Source organism: Entelurus aequoreus, linkage group LG13, assembly GCF_033978785.1.
Source record: "Entelurus aequoreus isolate RoL-2023_Sb linkage group LG13, RoL_Eaeq_v1.1, whole genome shotgun sequence".
NCBI classification, from domain to species: Eukaryota; Metazoa; Chordata; class Actinopteri; order Syngnathiformes; family Syngnathidae; genus Entelurus; species Entelurus aequoreus.
This window is the reverse complement of record NC_084743.1, coordinates 24618317-24633511: the sequence shown is the minus strand read 5'-3', so window position 1 is coordinate 24633511 and position 15195 is coordinate 24618317. Positions and strand designations below refer to the sequence as shown.

The following is a 15195-nucleotide window of genomic DNA, read 5'->3' as shown; positions in this document are numbered from 1 at the left end:
GTATTGTTGTATGTTTATATATGGTAATTAGGGCTGCAACTAACGATTAATTTGATAACCGATTAATCTGTCGATTATTACTTCGATTAATAATCGGATAAAATAGACAAACTACCTTTCTATCCTTTCCAGTATTTTATTGAAAAAAAAACAGTATACTGGCACCATACTTATTTTGATTATTGTTTTTCAGCTGTTTGTACATGTTGCAGTTTATAAATAAAGGTTTATAAAAAAAATAAAAATAAAAATTAATAACAAAATTGCCTCTGCGCATAGATCCATCGAATCAATGACCAAATTAATCGCCAACTATTTTTATAATCGATTTTAATCGATTTAATCAATTCGTTGTTGCAGCCCTAATGGTAATGTTACTTTAGTGCAGGGGTCACCAACCTTTTTGAAACCAAGAGCTACTTTTTGGGTACTGATTAATGCGAAGGGCTACCAGTTTGATACACACTTAATTAAATTGCCAGAAATAGCCAATTTGCTCAATTTACCTTTAACTCTATGTTATTAATAATTAGTGATATTTACACTTAATTGAACGGTTTAAAAGAGGAGAAAACACGAAAAAATTACAATTAAATTTTGAAACATAGTTTATCTTCAATTTCGACTCTTTAAAATGTAAAATTCAACCGGAAAAAATAAGAGAAAAACTAGCTAATTCGAATCTTTTTAAAAATTAAAAAAATAATTTATGGAACATCATTAGTAATTTTTCCTGATTAAGATTAATTTTAGAATTTTGATGACATGTTTTAAATAGGTTATAATCCAATCTGCACGTTGTTAGAATATATAACAAATTGGACCAAGCTATATTTCTAACAAAGACAAATAATTATTTCTTCTAGATTTTCCAGAACAAAATTTTTAAAAGAAATTCAAAAGACTTTGAAATAAGATTTAAATTTGATTCTACTGATTTACGAGATTTGCCAGAATAATTGTTTTGAATTTTAATCATAATACGTTTGAAGAAATATTTCACAAATATTCTTAGTCGAAAAAACAGAAGCTAAAATGAAGAATAAATTAAAATGTATTTATTATTCTTTACAATAAAAAAAATAAATTTACTTAAACATTGATTTAATTTGTCAGGAAAGAAGAGGAAGGAATTTAAAAGGTAAAAAGGTATATGTGTTTAAAAATCCTAAAATAATTTTTAAGGTTGTATTTTTTCTCTAAAATTGTCTTTCTGAAAGTTATAAGAAGCAAAGTAAAAACATTAATGAATTTATTTAAACAAGTGAAGACCAAGTCTTTAAAATATTTTCTTGGATTTTCAAATTCTATTTGAGTTTTGTCTCTCTTAGAATTAAAAATGTCAGGCAAAGCGAGACCAGCTTGCTAGTAAATAAATACAATTTTAAAAAATAGAGGCAGCTCACTGGTAAGTGCTGCTATTTGAGCTATTTTTAGAACAGGCCAGCGGGCTACTCATCTGGTCCTTACGGGCTACCTGGTGCCCGCGGGCACCGCGTTGGTGACCCCTGCTTTAGTGTAAGCTAAATTTGTCTCACGTGATTTATACCTTCTACGTTGCTGGCAATAGCGTCCGTGTTTCCTCTTTATCCACCGTGTTTGAAGCTTGCAGAAAGAGTGCATGTTTGTCTATCGGTTGTTTATATTCGGACAAGGTAAGTGCAAAAATAGCTTGAATGGATGCGGCCATCTTGATGTCCGACCTCGTAACTGGACGCTCACAACTCGGCTGGGACGTCATTACCAGCTCTAACTTCCAACTTCCGAGGCATGAAATGTTCAGTGATGCGGACGCGTTAGTTACCGGGTACTTTCTAATACGCTTCTGCCTTGGAGACTTTGTATCTGTAAGTAATATGCAACTATAATTATTTGATAGTTATAACTATTATATATTGATGGGTGTTGTGTTTCAGACTGCAATTTTGTTCAATTAAGAACACCTAATATGTATGTCTAGCTTGTGTGCTATTGTGTGCTTTGCTGTTGTGTAGCTACTAGCTCCTAGTTGTGTTTGGCCTACTATGTTTACGTTTTGTAAATTACTTAACTAAAAGAAAAGAAAAGAACAACCTAGTGTGCTTTTTGGAGGACATTTAGGTGTTAACTGGCTTTTGAACTTTGTATTGGAGATTTTAAATGCAAGCCGATACGTATTATATACTTGTTTCGGACTGATTTCAATACCGGATCAGCACACCCTCACTGACAAAAGCAACTTATGTGTTGTTTAAATCAATTATTCTCAAACTGTGGTACGCGGGCTCCATCTAGTGGTACGTCAAAAAAAAAAACTTAATTAAATACTGTAATGACGTGACTCAAGCCGTTATCAAAGGTTTATCATTATCAGCCTTCAATGGAAGTCAATTCGAATTCTGTAGGCCGTAGTCGGCCCCAAAATAAACAATTAAAGGCCTACTGAAACCCACTACTACCGACCATGCAGTCTGATAGTTTATATATCAATGATGAAATCTTAACATTGCAACACATGCCAATACGGCCGGGTTAAGTTATAAAGTGCAACTTTAAATTTCCCGTGAAACTTCCGGTTGAAAACGTCTATGAATGATGACGTATGCGCGTGACGTCAATCGTTGAAACGGAAGTATTCGGACACATTGTATCCAATACAAAAAGCTCTGTTTTCATCGCAAAATTCCACAGTATTCTGGACATTTGTGTTGGTGAATCTTTTGCAATTTGTTTAATGAACAATGAAGACTGCAAAGAAGAAAGCTGTAGGTGGGATCGGTGTATTAGCGGCTGGCTGCAGCAACACAACCAGGAGGACTTTGACTTGGATAGCAGATGCGCTCTCCGATGCTAGCCGCCGACCGCATCGATGATCGGGTGAAGTCCTTCGTCGCTCCGTCGATCGCTGGAACGCAGGTGAGCACGGGTATTGATGAGCAGATGAGGGCTGGCTGGCGTAGGTAAATAGCTAATGTTTTTAGCATAGCTCTGTGAGGTCCCGTAGCTAAGTTAGCTTCAATGGCGTCGTTAGCAACAGCATTGTTAAGCTTCGCCAGGCTGGAAAGCATTAACCGTGTATTTACAGGTCCATGGTTTAATAGTATTGTTGATTTTCTGTCTATCCTTCCAGTCAGGGGTTTATTTCTTTTGTTTCTATCTGCAGTTAAGCCCGATGCTATCACGTTAGCTCCGTAGCTAAAGTGCTTCGCCGATGTATTGTCGTGGAGATAAAAGTCACTGTGAATGTCCATTTCGCGTTCTCGACTCTCATTTTCAAGAGGATATAGTATCCTAGGTGGTTTAAAATACAAATCTGTGATCCACAATAGAAAAAGGACAAAGTGTGGAATCCAATGAGCCCTTGTACCTAAGTTACGGTCAGAGCGAAAAAAGATACGTCCTGCACTGCACTCTAGTCCTTCACTCTCACGTTCCTCATCCACAAATCTTTCATCCTCGCTCAAATTAATGTGGTAACGAATCGCTCTCGCTGCTGGTGTAAACAATGGGGAAATGTGACGAGCCTTTCAACCTGCGACGTCACGCTACTTCCGGTACAGGCAAGGCTTTTTTTATCAGCGACCAAAAGTTGCGAACTTTATCGTCGATGTTCTCTACTAAATCGTTTTAGCAAAAATATGGCAATATCGCGAAATGATCAAGTATGACACATAGAACGGATCTGCTATCCCCGTTTAAATAAAAAAAAATCATTTCAGTAGGCCTTTAAGACACAAACAGAACTAGCCAAGTGTTTTCTGAGGGGGTACTTGGTGAAAATAGTAAAAAAAAAACACTGGTTTAAATTAATTGGACACTTAAATTAATAGACATTACATCACACCAAGCCACAAAACAGATTATCTTTATTCATTTTGTACTACTCAACATTGTTAAGGTCATGAGTGTGATGGAGCCTATTTGAGCTGCTTGCGGTGAAGAACTCAACACAGAAGCGGTCGAATTTGGATCTATACTCACTTTTTCTGCCCATACAGAACTACAAAAACTTGCAGATTAACGTAGCTGTTATGTGAAACTACTAACACATTTTCCCCTTGAAATACACAACACATAATGTACACTGAAGAATCAACTGTCCTCTTTTACACACTGTCTCTGTGTGTCTAATAACAGGACACTTATTTTGGTAGATGAACCCTTTCTTCCACTCTCTGCATGAAGTGCAATTATATTTCTTTGCCATTGAATCACATCTTTAGAACACTGCTGTTATCCCCCATGGAGCCTTTCACTATAAAAATCCTGTATGTGCACCAGCTCCCATCTTTTTCATCCAGTCGTTATTACACTGTTCAATTAATCAACCTTTTAACAGCAGGGTGTGACATGGGACTAAGAATCATTTGCAAATCATACAGCAATCCCGCTGTTTTTCTTTTTTCTTTTCTCTTTCGCAACAAAGACATATCTGCTAGCTGCTGGTGTTTAGGTCTGTTTACTAATTGGAGCATGTAATACAGTAATGCTATTTTTTTTTAAACAGAAAATATATAAAAGTCAACTTTTATCGCATTATATCACTTGTTATTAAAGCCCTAATTCCAGTAGTTTCAGTCCACTGCTGTTGAATTGTTTGAGTAACGTGAAATGACAGCCCGGAGGTTCTGGGTTGGATCCCGACTTACTGTATGTCCCATGTGAGTGACTGGTTGTACCCCAGCCAGAGTAGGCTCCAACTTAGCATGGACCTGAACAGAATAAGCGATTGAAAATAAATTTATGAATAAGAAATGTGGCGTTAAAACAGTGCCAAAATATAGGAGAGTAAAACCTAATTTTGCGTGCGTGTGGACTCTGTTTACACTTGCGATGTGTCTTTCTCTTTCGCCATGTGCGCAATGTTCTACCTATTTACGTACATCCTTCTACTATCCAGGTGAGAGGCATGATTTATAATCTAGAATTGACTTTCACCAGCTCAGTGGCGATCCAGGAGCTCACCGGCTCAATATGTAATTCCAGCAGCATTAGCTAGTTAAAGGCCTACTGAAATGAATTTTTTTATTTGAACGGGAATAGCAGATCCATTCTATGTGTCATACTTGATCATTTCGCGATATTGCCATATTTTTGCTGAAAGGATTTAGTAGAGTGTGAATGTGAGTGTGAATGTTGTTTGTCTATCTGTGTTGGCCCTGCGATGAGGTGGCGACTTGTCCAGGGTGTACCCCGCCTTCCGCCCGATTGTAGCTGAGATAGGCTCCAGCGCCCCCCGCGACCCCGAAGGGAATAAGCGGTAGAAAATGGATGGATGGATGGATTTAGTAGAGAAAATCGACGATAAAGTTCGCAACTTTTGCTCGCTGATAAAAAAAGCCTTGCCTGTACCGGAAGTAGCGTGGCGTCACAGGGGGTAATATTCCTCACAATTTTCCTTTGTTTACAGTGGAGCGAGAGAGATTCGGAGCGACAAAGCGACGAATACCCCATTAATTTGAGCGAGGATGAAACATTCGTAGATGAGGAACGTTACAGTGAAGGACTAGAGAGGCAGTGATGGACGTATCTTTTTTCACTCTGACCGTAACTTAGGTACAAGCTGGCTCATTGGATTCCACACTCTCTCCTTTTTCTATTGTGGATCACGGATTTGTATTTTAAACCACCTCGGATACTATATCCTCTTGAAAATGAGAGTCGAGCACGCGAAATGGACATTTAAAGTGACTTTTATCTCCACGACAATACATTGGTGATAGCATCGTTCTCAAATGAAGATAGAAACAAAATAAATAAACCCCTGACTGGAAGGATAGACAGAAGATCAACAATACTATTAAACCATGTACATGTAACTACACGGTTAAAAATTCTCAGCCTGGTAAGGCTTAACAATGCTGTTGCTAACGACGCTAAGGCTAATTTAGCAACTTAGCAACCGGACCTCACAGAACTATGATAAAAACATTAGCGCTCCACCTACGCCAGCCAGCCCTCATCTTCCCATCAACAGCCGTGCTCACCTGCGTTCCAGCGATCGACAGCGCGACGAAGGACTTCATCCGTGGGTTTGGCGGCAAGCATCGGGTAGGCGTCTGCTAAGTAAGTAGTCCTTGTTGTGTTGCTGTAAGTATTGTACTTCGCCGCTAATACACCGATCGATCCCACCTACAGCGTTCTTCTTTGCAGCCTCCATTGTTCATTAAACAAATTGCAAAAGATTCACCAACACAGATGTCCAGAATACTATGGAATTTTGTCGAAGAAAACAAGAGGTTTTTGTATCCGCCGGTGTTGTGCCCGAAAACGCACCCCTGCCGTAGAATGCACCCCCTGACGCGGGAGCGCGCTTACGTCACTCGTCTCGAAAAGTATATCTAAACTCGGCTGTAATGACAGAAGTGGCTGAAATCGCCTCTTTTAAATCGCCTCTTTAACACCGGTCCGATGGGGTCCAACCACTTCTGTGGATTTTGTGACGTCACGCGCATAAATCATATCCAAAGGAGTTTTCTAACCGGAAGTGTGGCGGGAATTTTAAAATTGCACTTTATAAGTTAACCCGGCCGTATTGGCATGTGTTTCAATGTTAAGATTTCATCATTGATATATAAACTATCAGACTGCGTGGTCGGTAGTAGTGGGTTTCAGTAGGCCTTTAACACTGTGTGATCACGGCGCCACTAAAAATAGATCGTCGGCGTTAGCTATTACAATAACAATATGACTACTACTTTTTATTTGGTTTTTCAGGCTACGAGATGTAAATCAAGTATTGTTGCCGTTTTTTTAAAGGGCTTTATGGACGGAATAGCTTACGCCCATTATCTGAATTGTTAGCCACCTCGTACTTGCCGTATTTTACGACTTAGAGTGCATAAAACAAAGACCAAAATGTTATCTTGTCTTACATAGGGCTTCGTACATGCCGTATTTTACGACTTATAGAGTGCTAAAAAAAAGACCAAAATGTGCTCTTGTCTTACATAGGGTTTGTGAATGATAGGCAAATTCCAAAAAAAAGTGCAGTTCCCCTTTACACAAAACAAAATACATTTTACTTTGTAATTTAATGTACATTTCTTACACTACAATCTATTAAATGATGACATTACAGTTTTGATGATGTCATATGAACATGTCAATAATCGCAATCTTGAATAACACAACCTTTAACAACTCGATAACATTGAAGATGTCAGGAACTGTTGGTGTTGAACCCCAAGATGCACAGATGGCAGTCGGAGCGCGGGAAAACATGACCTGAATGTCAAAAAGGAAATACCGTATATTACCAAATAGTAGCCCGGGCGTTTATTTCACAAAATCGATTTTGGAGACAGGCGTTTAAAAGAAGCAGGCGGTTATTTGCACAAGGCTTTTATTTATTTTTGCACCAGCCTGCACCGGGCCATTATTTGGTTGCAATGGTTACTGTCCAGTATTTTTTTTCGTACAAAAAACTTTAAATGTAAAAGCTATTGTAAATATACAAACACAAAAACAAGAGATCAATATGAGGTAGGCTATCAAAAGTAAAGAGATCAACAAGGCCTCAACATGGCAGTAGTGCAACAATTGTCAAATAGAATACCAGTACTAAAAATAAATAAACTTTTTAAATAAAGCAGCCTACCGGGAAAAATAGAATTATGGTACCAAGTACTCAAGTATAAAACCCACCATCAAAACAGAACAATAATACTGTCACTTAAATAAAATAAAGGCTACAGTACTCCAAGTTTTAAATAAAGCAGCATACAGGAAAAATAAAATGATGGTACCAAGTACTCTATAAAACCATCAAAACAATAATACTGCAGCAAACGCAACCCCGGTAGCATTTTAATCTAAATTATGCAAATAACAGCCCATGGGCGGCTATTTGGACATAGGCGGTTATTAGGAAGAGGCGGTTAATTCACAAAATGGGGTCAGACCCCGGGCGGCTATTAGGACATGGGCGGTTATTTGCCCAAGGGCGTTTGTTTGGTAATATACGGTAGTGCAACTGGTAAGTTCACCTGAAGGGAAAACAGGAACCAGGAAACAGGCAACAGGAAACATCAAACAATCATCAGCCAGCTGATTGACAACAGGTGTAGCCAGGCTGGCAATCAGCGACAGGTGAGGGGAAATGATGCTCAGGGAGACAAGCAGGAAGTGGAAAAAAATAAGAGCGCTGACAGGAAATAAACACCAACTAAGGAAACATAATAAAAATGTGAATGTGACAGATGGTCACAGTACCCCTCCCCTTTAGGGACGGATTCTAGACATCACCCCAAAAAAACAAGGTTGATAAGTCACGGGAGGGTGGAGAGTGGAGTTGGCGGTGAGTTGCCAAGCCTTGCGTCCTTGCAGCAAGCGAAAAAGAGTCACGTGGCGGAGACGCGTTGAACGCCGCTGCTTCTGTCGAGGGGGGCGATCAGTGGGTAAGCTGGAGGTCACAGAGGCGACTTCAGGACAAGCACCGACGATGGGCCCGTGGGACGGCCCACTGGAGACAAAGATGACGGCGCCGTGGGACGGCCCGCTGGAGACGAGGATGGTATTTCCAGAGCTGGAACAGCAGGCGGCTGGGCCGTCGGCGTGTGCCGAGCTGGAACAGCAGGCGGCTGGGCTGTCGGTGTGTCCACAGCTGCCGTCTGCGATGGCCTCACTTGAAGAGCTGATAGCTGTGCTTCCCCTGTCGCACAGCTGACCTTAGCCCCCTCCCTCAAGGGATGGATTCCAGACGTCTCAAGAAAGGCTGAGGGAGCGGGAAGGAACTTGGGGGGTTTCGGGTCTTGCCGATTCTGGCCGCTCCCCTGGAACAGACGACAGGGACGGGAGGGAGCCGAAGAACCAGACCGTGCAGTACTCAAGTCACAGAGCTTGTCCATCAAGGAGACCAAGCGGGTATACTTCTCGTCTGCGGCTTTCTCCCAAACAGCCATATGTTGACTTCAGACAGCCCACCAAATCCCTGCGGGGTTCGTATTTGACTCGATGATTCTGTCAGGTAGCGTCGGTCAACATGACTTTTATGTCAAAAGGAAATAGTGCAACTGCTAAATGCACACAGGGAAAACAGGAAGCAGGAAACAGCCAACAGGAAACATGAAACAACCATCGAGTCCTGACTGGAGGGCAAGGCAGGCATAAATAGCAGCCAGGTGATTGACAACATGTGTGGCCAGGCTGCCAATCTGCGGCAGGTAAGGGGAAATGGCGCTCAGGGAGACAAACAGGAAGTGGAACTAAAATAAGAGCGCTGAAGGGAAATAAACACCAACTAAGGAAACATAAAAGACGTTAATGTCACAGATCGTCACAGAAGATAGCTTATCTCAACTGTTTTTCTGGATGTATGCTCCCCAGCTAATTGCAACGTTGCACTATATAAACCAACTTTGTACGATACAAAGTAGCTAATTTACTGATGCTCTGTTGTCATTGAAAGACTGTAGTGACTGATTTGTCATCTCACACAGGGTATCTTTGTCTTCTGCCTGGCGTGGTCTGTGGGTGCAAGCTGTAACGATGCAGGCCGGGTGAAATTTGATGCATTGACAAGGGAGATGCTGAAAGGTCCCCTAAGTCAGGAGACGCGGGCTTGTCATGGCCTCCTGAACACTGTGGAGGCTCCAACCAAACAACTGACTGTGCCCCTCCCCTCTGAGGGAACTATATACCAATATCGATTCATCAAAGAGGTTTGTATTCGTCCTCTTATCCCAGCAGGCACAAGACATTGAAGCAACATTAAAAAACTTGTTGAATTAGGTCTTGACATTGAGCAAGTCAAAGTTAACATTGGAACAACATGCTTTTTGACGACATTTAATCAAAGTCAGGTTGTAATGTTGATTTGACCATTGAAATGTGTTTACTTAAATCAATAACAGAGCAGCATGTCCTCATCCGGAAACAACAACAAGGCCAGAAATGTGTCCCGTGAAAAACCGTCCGACCAGAACTCTCTGATAACTAAAGTTCCTTGAGTGAATAACGTAAACTCACTTAGCGCTTTCATGGCCAGTTTACTGACAGATATAAGAACTTTACACTACTTTATATTAGAAATGTCAACAGCGTAGGATGAATGTCCCATAACACGAAAATCGAGAAAAAGAAGAAGCTTATCGACTACGGTGTCGGCACGGACTACAAAGGCGGACTTAAAATTTTCAGGACTTGTGGAGATCCCAAATACAGATCAGCAGGTACTAAAAGGTAAGAAAAGGTGATTTTGCATAATATTGCAAAACAAAACGCCAGATAATATGTCTTACCTTATACACACACCATAATAATACTTGTATGTTTAATGCGCCGACAATCCATCAAGCGGTGTGGCTTCATAGCTTACCAAAGTCGTACTAAAACATTTTGATAGATTTTTGAGCGCCGTGTGTAATGTTATATATTTTCAATGGAACATATAAAATGTTGGTGTTGTTTACTTGAGTCATATTGACTTCCATCTACTGGTCACACTTATCATTACACCATGTACCGAATAAAATTGCTTTGAGGTCTGTTAGCAAAACCAGAATTATTCTGTAAATAAGGCGCACCGGGTCATAAGGCGCACTGTCCAGTTTTGAGGGGGAAAAAAAGGATTTTAAGTATGCATTATAGTCCGGAAAATACGGTAATATGGACATTTTTTTGAGCTGTTTATTTTGTGAAGGAATGTAGTTAATCAAAGAATTGTTATTTTTAAAAAGAATATTGATTTTGAATTGAGAATTGTTTTGAATCAAAGATTGATTCTGAATCAAATTGTTAGCCCCACGTATCGAACCGAATCATGTGGTGTCCAAAAATTCACAGCCTTAGTAAATACAAACATTTGTCATACAAGCGCTGGAGAGAGAGATCCCAGCTATCTTAAGGTCAGAGCTACCTCTAAAATGGATGCTCGTCCTCCTGGGGTATCGAAACTGAAAGTCGACTTGACTTGTGTGCCGAGCAAACACACACACCTCCTTCTTCACTCTCTCTCCAGACGGGTACTTTATGACACCATTAATAATAACGTGTGAGAGTGCATATATAGATAAGAAAACAGGGTGAGCTCACCATGTGTGTTCTCTTTGAGCAGAACAAAGGCCAATTCCAAGGTGTTCTATTCTGCTTAAAGGTGGAAAATATTCCTCCAACGGAATCACGAATCGCCCACGTGCTAATCATGATGCATTGGAGAATCGATAATTTCCCCACCTTTACAATCCAGTGATAAAGATAATAAAATTTTCATTTAGAAGCCTAAACAGGCTCGAGGGACACATTACAAATATGACATCATTAAAAAGTTTATTTTGCATAATATGGGTACCTCTAATTATCACAGTTGTTGTGGCCGAGTGGTTAAGGCAATGGACTCAAAATAGCCATGTGTGTTTTACAAGGTTTAGAGACCAGGAGGTCTAATAAAAACGTGAACATTTGTACGAGTTGTATTGGAGAGATGCTAGTTTATTTCTCGTGAGCACTGGGCAAAATATAATTACCCCTCAGGGACTATCATTTATATTACGGTAAGTATAGAGCAAAGGAAAAATATTTATGTTTTCATATTCAACTGTAATTTATTACATTTCAGGGCCCAGGGAAATGGGAGCTGTGGACAGAGGAGCTTAAGGGCGCTCCCCCGCTCTCCAAGGACATGCAGTTTAACGAGATCATCGTGCCCACGGAGAACACGGTTCGCTACATGGCCTTGATGAGGCTCCTTGTCACCAACCAGAAGCCTACTATTTTCATCGGCCCCACTGGTACTGGCAAGAGTGTCTACGTTACTGTAAGTGCTTATGCTTTTGCTCACTGAAATGTTGATTGAGAGTCTCTTTTTCTTGAATTTAGTGCAGCAGGGTGCAAGCTGGATGATGATGATGATGATGATGATGATGATGGCTTCTTGAGAATGCATTGTTTCCTTTGCAGGCTTTGCCACATTGGCTAGATTGAGCTTGTTTGTAATAAAAGAGCAGCCGTCGAATGAATGTCATCACTTCAGCATGGAAACATTTTCACAATTTGTATAGATTAGAAGCTAAGCTGCAAAGTGGCTGTGAATAAATCAACTTAATTGTACATTTCCTTTGATTATTATTATCCATAGAGCATTGCATAAGTTGGTTTCCTCACATGAGTAGTGGCACATTTTAAAGGGTATCTATGATGATTTGAATTTACATTTAAAATACTTCCATATGGTCTACCCTAGATCAGTGGTTCTCAAATGGGGGTACACGTACCCCTGGGGGTACTTGAAGGTATGCCAAGGGGTACGTGAGATTTTTTTTAAATATTCTAAAAATAGCAACAATTCAAAAATCCTTTATAAATATATTTATTGAATAATACTTCAACAAAATATGAATGTAAGTTCATAAACTGAACATCAAATCAAGTAGACTATTCCATTCATTACAATGCAATATTCATTGTTGACAGCTAGATTTTTTTGTGGACACGTTCCATAAATATTGATGTTAAAGATTTCTATTTTTGTGAAGAAATGTTTAGAATTAAGTTCATGAATCCAGATGGATCTATCTATTACAATCCCCAAAGAGGGCACTTTAAGTTGATGATTACTTCTATGTGTAGAAATCTTTATTTATAATTGAATCACTTGTTTATTTTTCAACATGTTTTTAGTTATTTTTATATCTTTTTTTCCAAATAGTTCAAGAAAGACCACTACAAATGAGCAATATTTTGCACTGTTATACAATTTAATAAATCAGAAACTGATAACATAGTGCTGTATTTGACTTCTTATCTCTTTTTTTCAACCAAAAATGCTTTGCTCTGATTAGGGGGTGCTTGAATTAAAAACATTTTCACAGGGGGTACATCACTGAAAAAAGGTTGAGAACCACTGCCCTAGATAATATGTATTGAATATGCTTTGGTGTTTATTTTGCGTAAAATTTAGCTCCAGTCATTTTAATAACCCATTTTTGGAGTGTCTGCAAGATTGCAAATGACACCACGCCCCACCCTCTACAATGGTATCATAATTTATCTTTTGAAAATGTACACTGTTTAAATAGAGATCCTCCCCGTCTGGTTGAGAGATTGACTTAACGTCCAAATAGGTGCTTCGACTTCGCTGTGATGTCACGATGTAGCCTGACTGCCAAACCAACTAAAAAGAGGCATCCAAAACTGCATGCAAGCTCACCTTAAAATGCGTGAACCTTATGATTTGATGCTTTCATTGTTTAACACGGATATCCAACATTGTAATATTTACAGTATTTTTCCGTTTCGGTATTTAAGCTGCACCCACCAAATTTTAGAAAACATTTTTTTTTATGTACATTAGCCGTACTGGACTATACGACGCAGATATGTACATAATGAAATGAGATATTTGTATATGCCTTAATTGTTTCCATACGGTGTCTGTAACATGGCAGTAAAACGGCTGATCAAACAAAACAGAGGTCATCAACATGGACCCACTAGCTGCGGAAGCTAGCTCTCCAATCAGCTAAACAGACTAAATTTTTCCACTGTGACATTTTGGTTGATTTACAAAACTGAAACAATGCAAAAAGAGTACAATTGTAAGTTAATAATACTAACACAGGCACTTGAAAAAGTATTAGCGTATTCGCTCATGCTGATGATGCTCACTTGATTACTTTATGATAGCATGTACAAATATTCATGAAAACACTCCTATAGACATCACACCTAGGACGGTTTAGTAAGTATGAATTGTTTTAGTTATACTATAAGACTTACAAACGTTGCTTGGAGTGATGAATGAAGAGTCCTTTCGAGCAGAACCGGGATGGACGGTTATACTTCCGGTTCAAGGTGCGAAACAGGATGTACATTTTCAACCCGTGGCACCTGCAATGAGCGAACTCGTCCAAAAGATGGCGCCGTAGCACGAACAATAACACACTTTCTCAGTGTCTCTGAAAACTTTGTTCGTAAACAAAACATTATGGCCCTTAGCGAAGAAAAATCCATGAATTGGCCGCACCGTTTCATAAGCCGCAGGGTTCAAAGCGTAGGGAAAAAAGTAGCGACTTATAGTCGAGGAAAATACGGGATAAGTCACAAAAGACACAATTTATCTTAGGTTTCCTTTAAATTCAACTGTGCTCCTGTTAGACTGGAGAAGTAGTTACTTTGTTTTTGGATCATCACATTTAAAGTAAGTCACATTCATTCTTAATTAAGGAGGCCAAGCTCCCAAGTAGTTGTAAAAAAAGCAACTTAAATGTAAAATCCCTGTGATTATTTTTAGTAGAGATGTCCGATAATGGCTTTTTTACCGATATCCGATATTCCGATATTGTCCAACTCTTAATTACCGATACCGATATCAACCGATACCGATATATACAGTCGTGGAATTAACACATTATTATGCCTAATTTTGTTGTGATTCCCCGCTGGATGCATTAAACAATGTAACAAGGTTTTCCAAAATAAATCAACTCAAGTTATGGAAAAAAATGCCAACATGGCACTGCCATATTTATTATTGAAGTCACAAGGTGCATTATTTTTTTTAACATGCCTCAAAACAGCAGCTTGGAATTTGGGACATGCTCTCCCTGAGAGAGCATGAGGAGGTTGAGGTGGGCGGGGTGGGTTTGAGGTGGGTTTTTTTTTGTATATTGTAGTGTCCCGGAAGAGTTAGTGCTGCAAGGGGTTCTGGGTATTTGTTCTGTTGTGTTTATGTTGTGTTACGGTGCGGATGTTCTCCCGAAATGTGTTTGTCATTCTTGTTTGGTGTGGGTTCACAGTGTGGCGCATATTTGTAACAGTATTAAAGTTGTTTATACGGTCACCCTCAGTGTGACCTGTATGGCTGTTGACCAAGTATGCATGCATTAACTTGTGAATGTGAAAAGCTGTAGATATTGTGTGACTGGGTCGGCACGCAAAGGAAGTGCCTTCAAGGTTTATTGGCGCTCTGTACTTCTCCCTACGTTCGTGTACACAGCGGCGTTTTAAAAAGTCATAAATTTTACTTTTTGAAACCGATACCGATAATTATGAAACCGATACCGTTAATTTCCGATATTACATTTTAAAGCATTTATCGGCCGATAATATCTGCAGTCCGATATTATCGGACATCACCTAGTTTTTAAGATTAAGAAATTAGTTTCATGCCTTTATGTATAGAGCATTGAATAAATTGGTTTGGCAGTTAAACTTATTTTATCCGTAGTTTATTATTAAAACCAGAATGTAGGAGTACTCTTATGTTTAATGGACTAT

General features: G+C 39.5%; 1 protein-coding gene across 2 annotated transcripts in view; it reads left to right on the top strand.

Annotated features, from left to right (window-relative positions):
* The window catches only part of dnah7 (dynein, axonemal, heavy chain 7), a 213917-nt gene that overhangs the window by 72953 nt on the left and 125769 nt on the right, over positions 1–15195 (top strand). For both annotated transcript variants that reach the window (XM_062067607.1, XM_062067606.1), the window contains exons 35-36: positions 9420–9641; positions 11537–11734. In XM_062067607.1, the coding sequence (XP_061923591.1) occupies positions 9420–9641; positions 11537–11734 (420 nt within the window). The remainder of the gene's footprint in view (positions 1–9419; positions 9642–11536; positions 11735–15195) is intronic.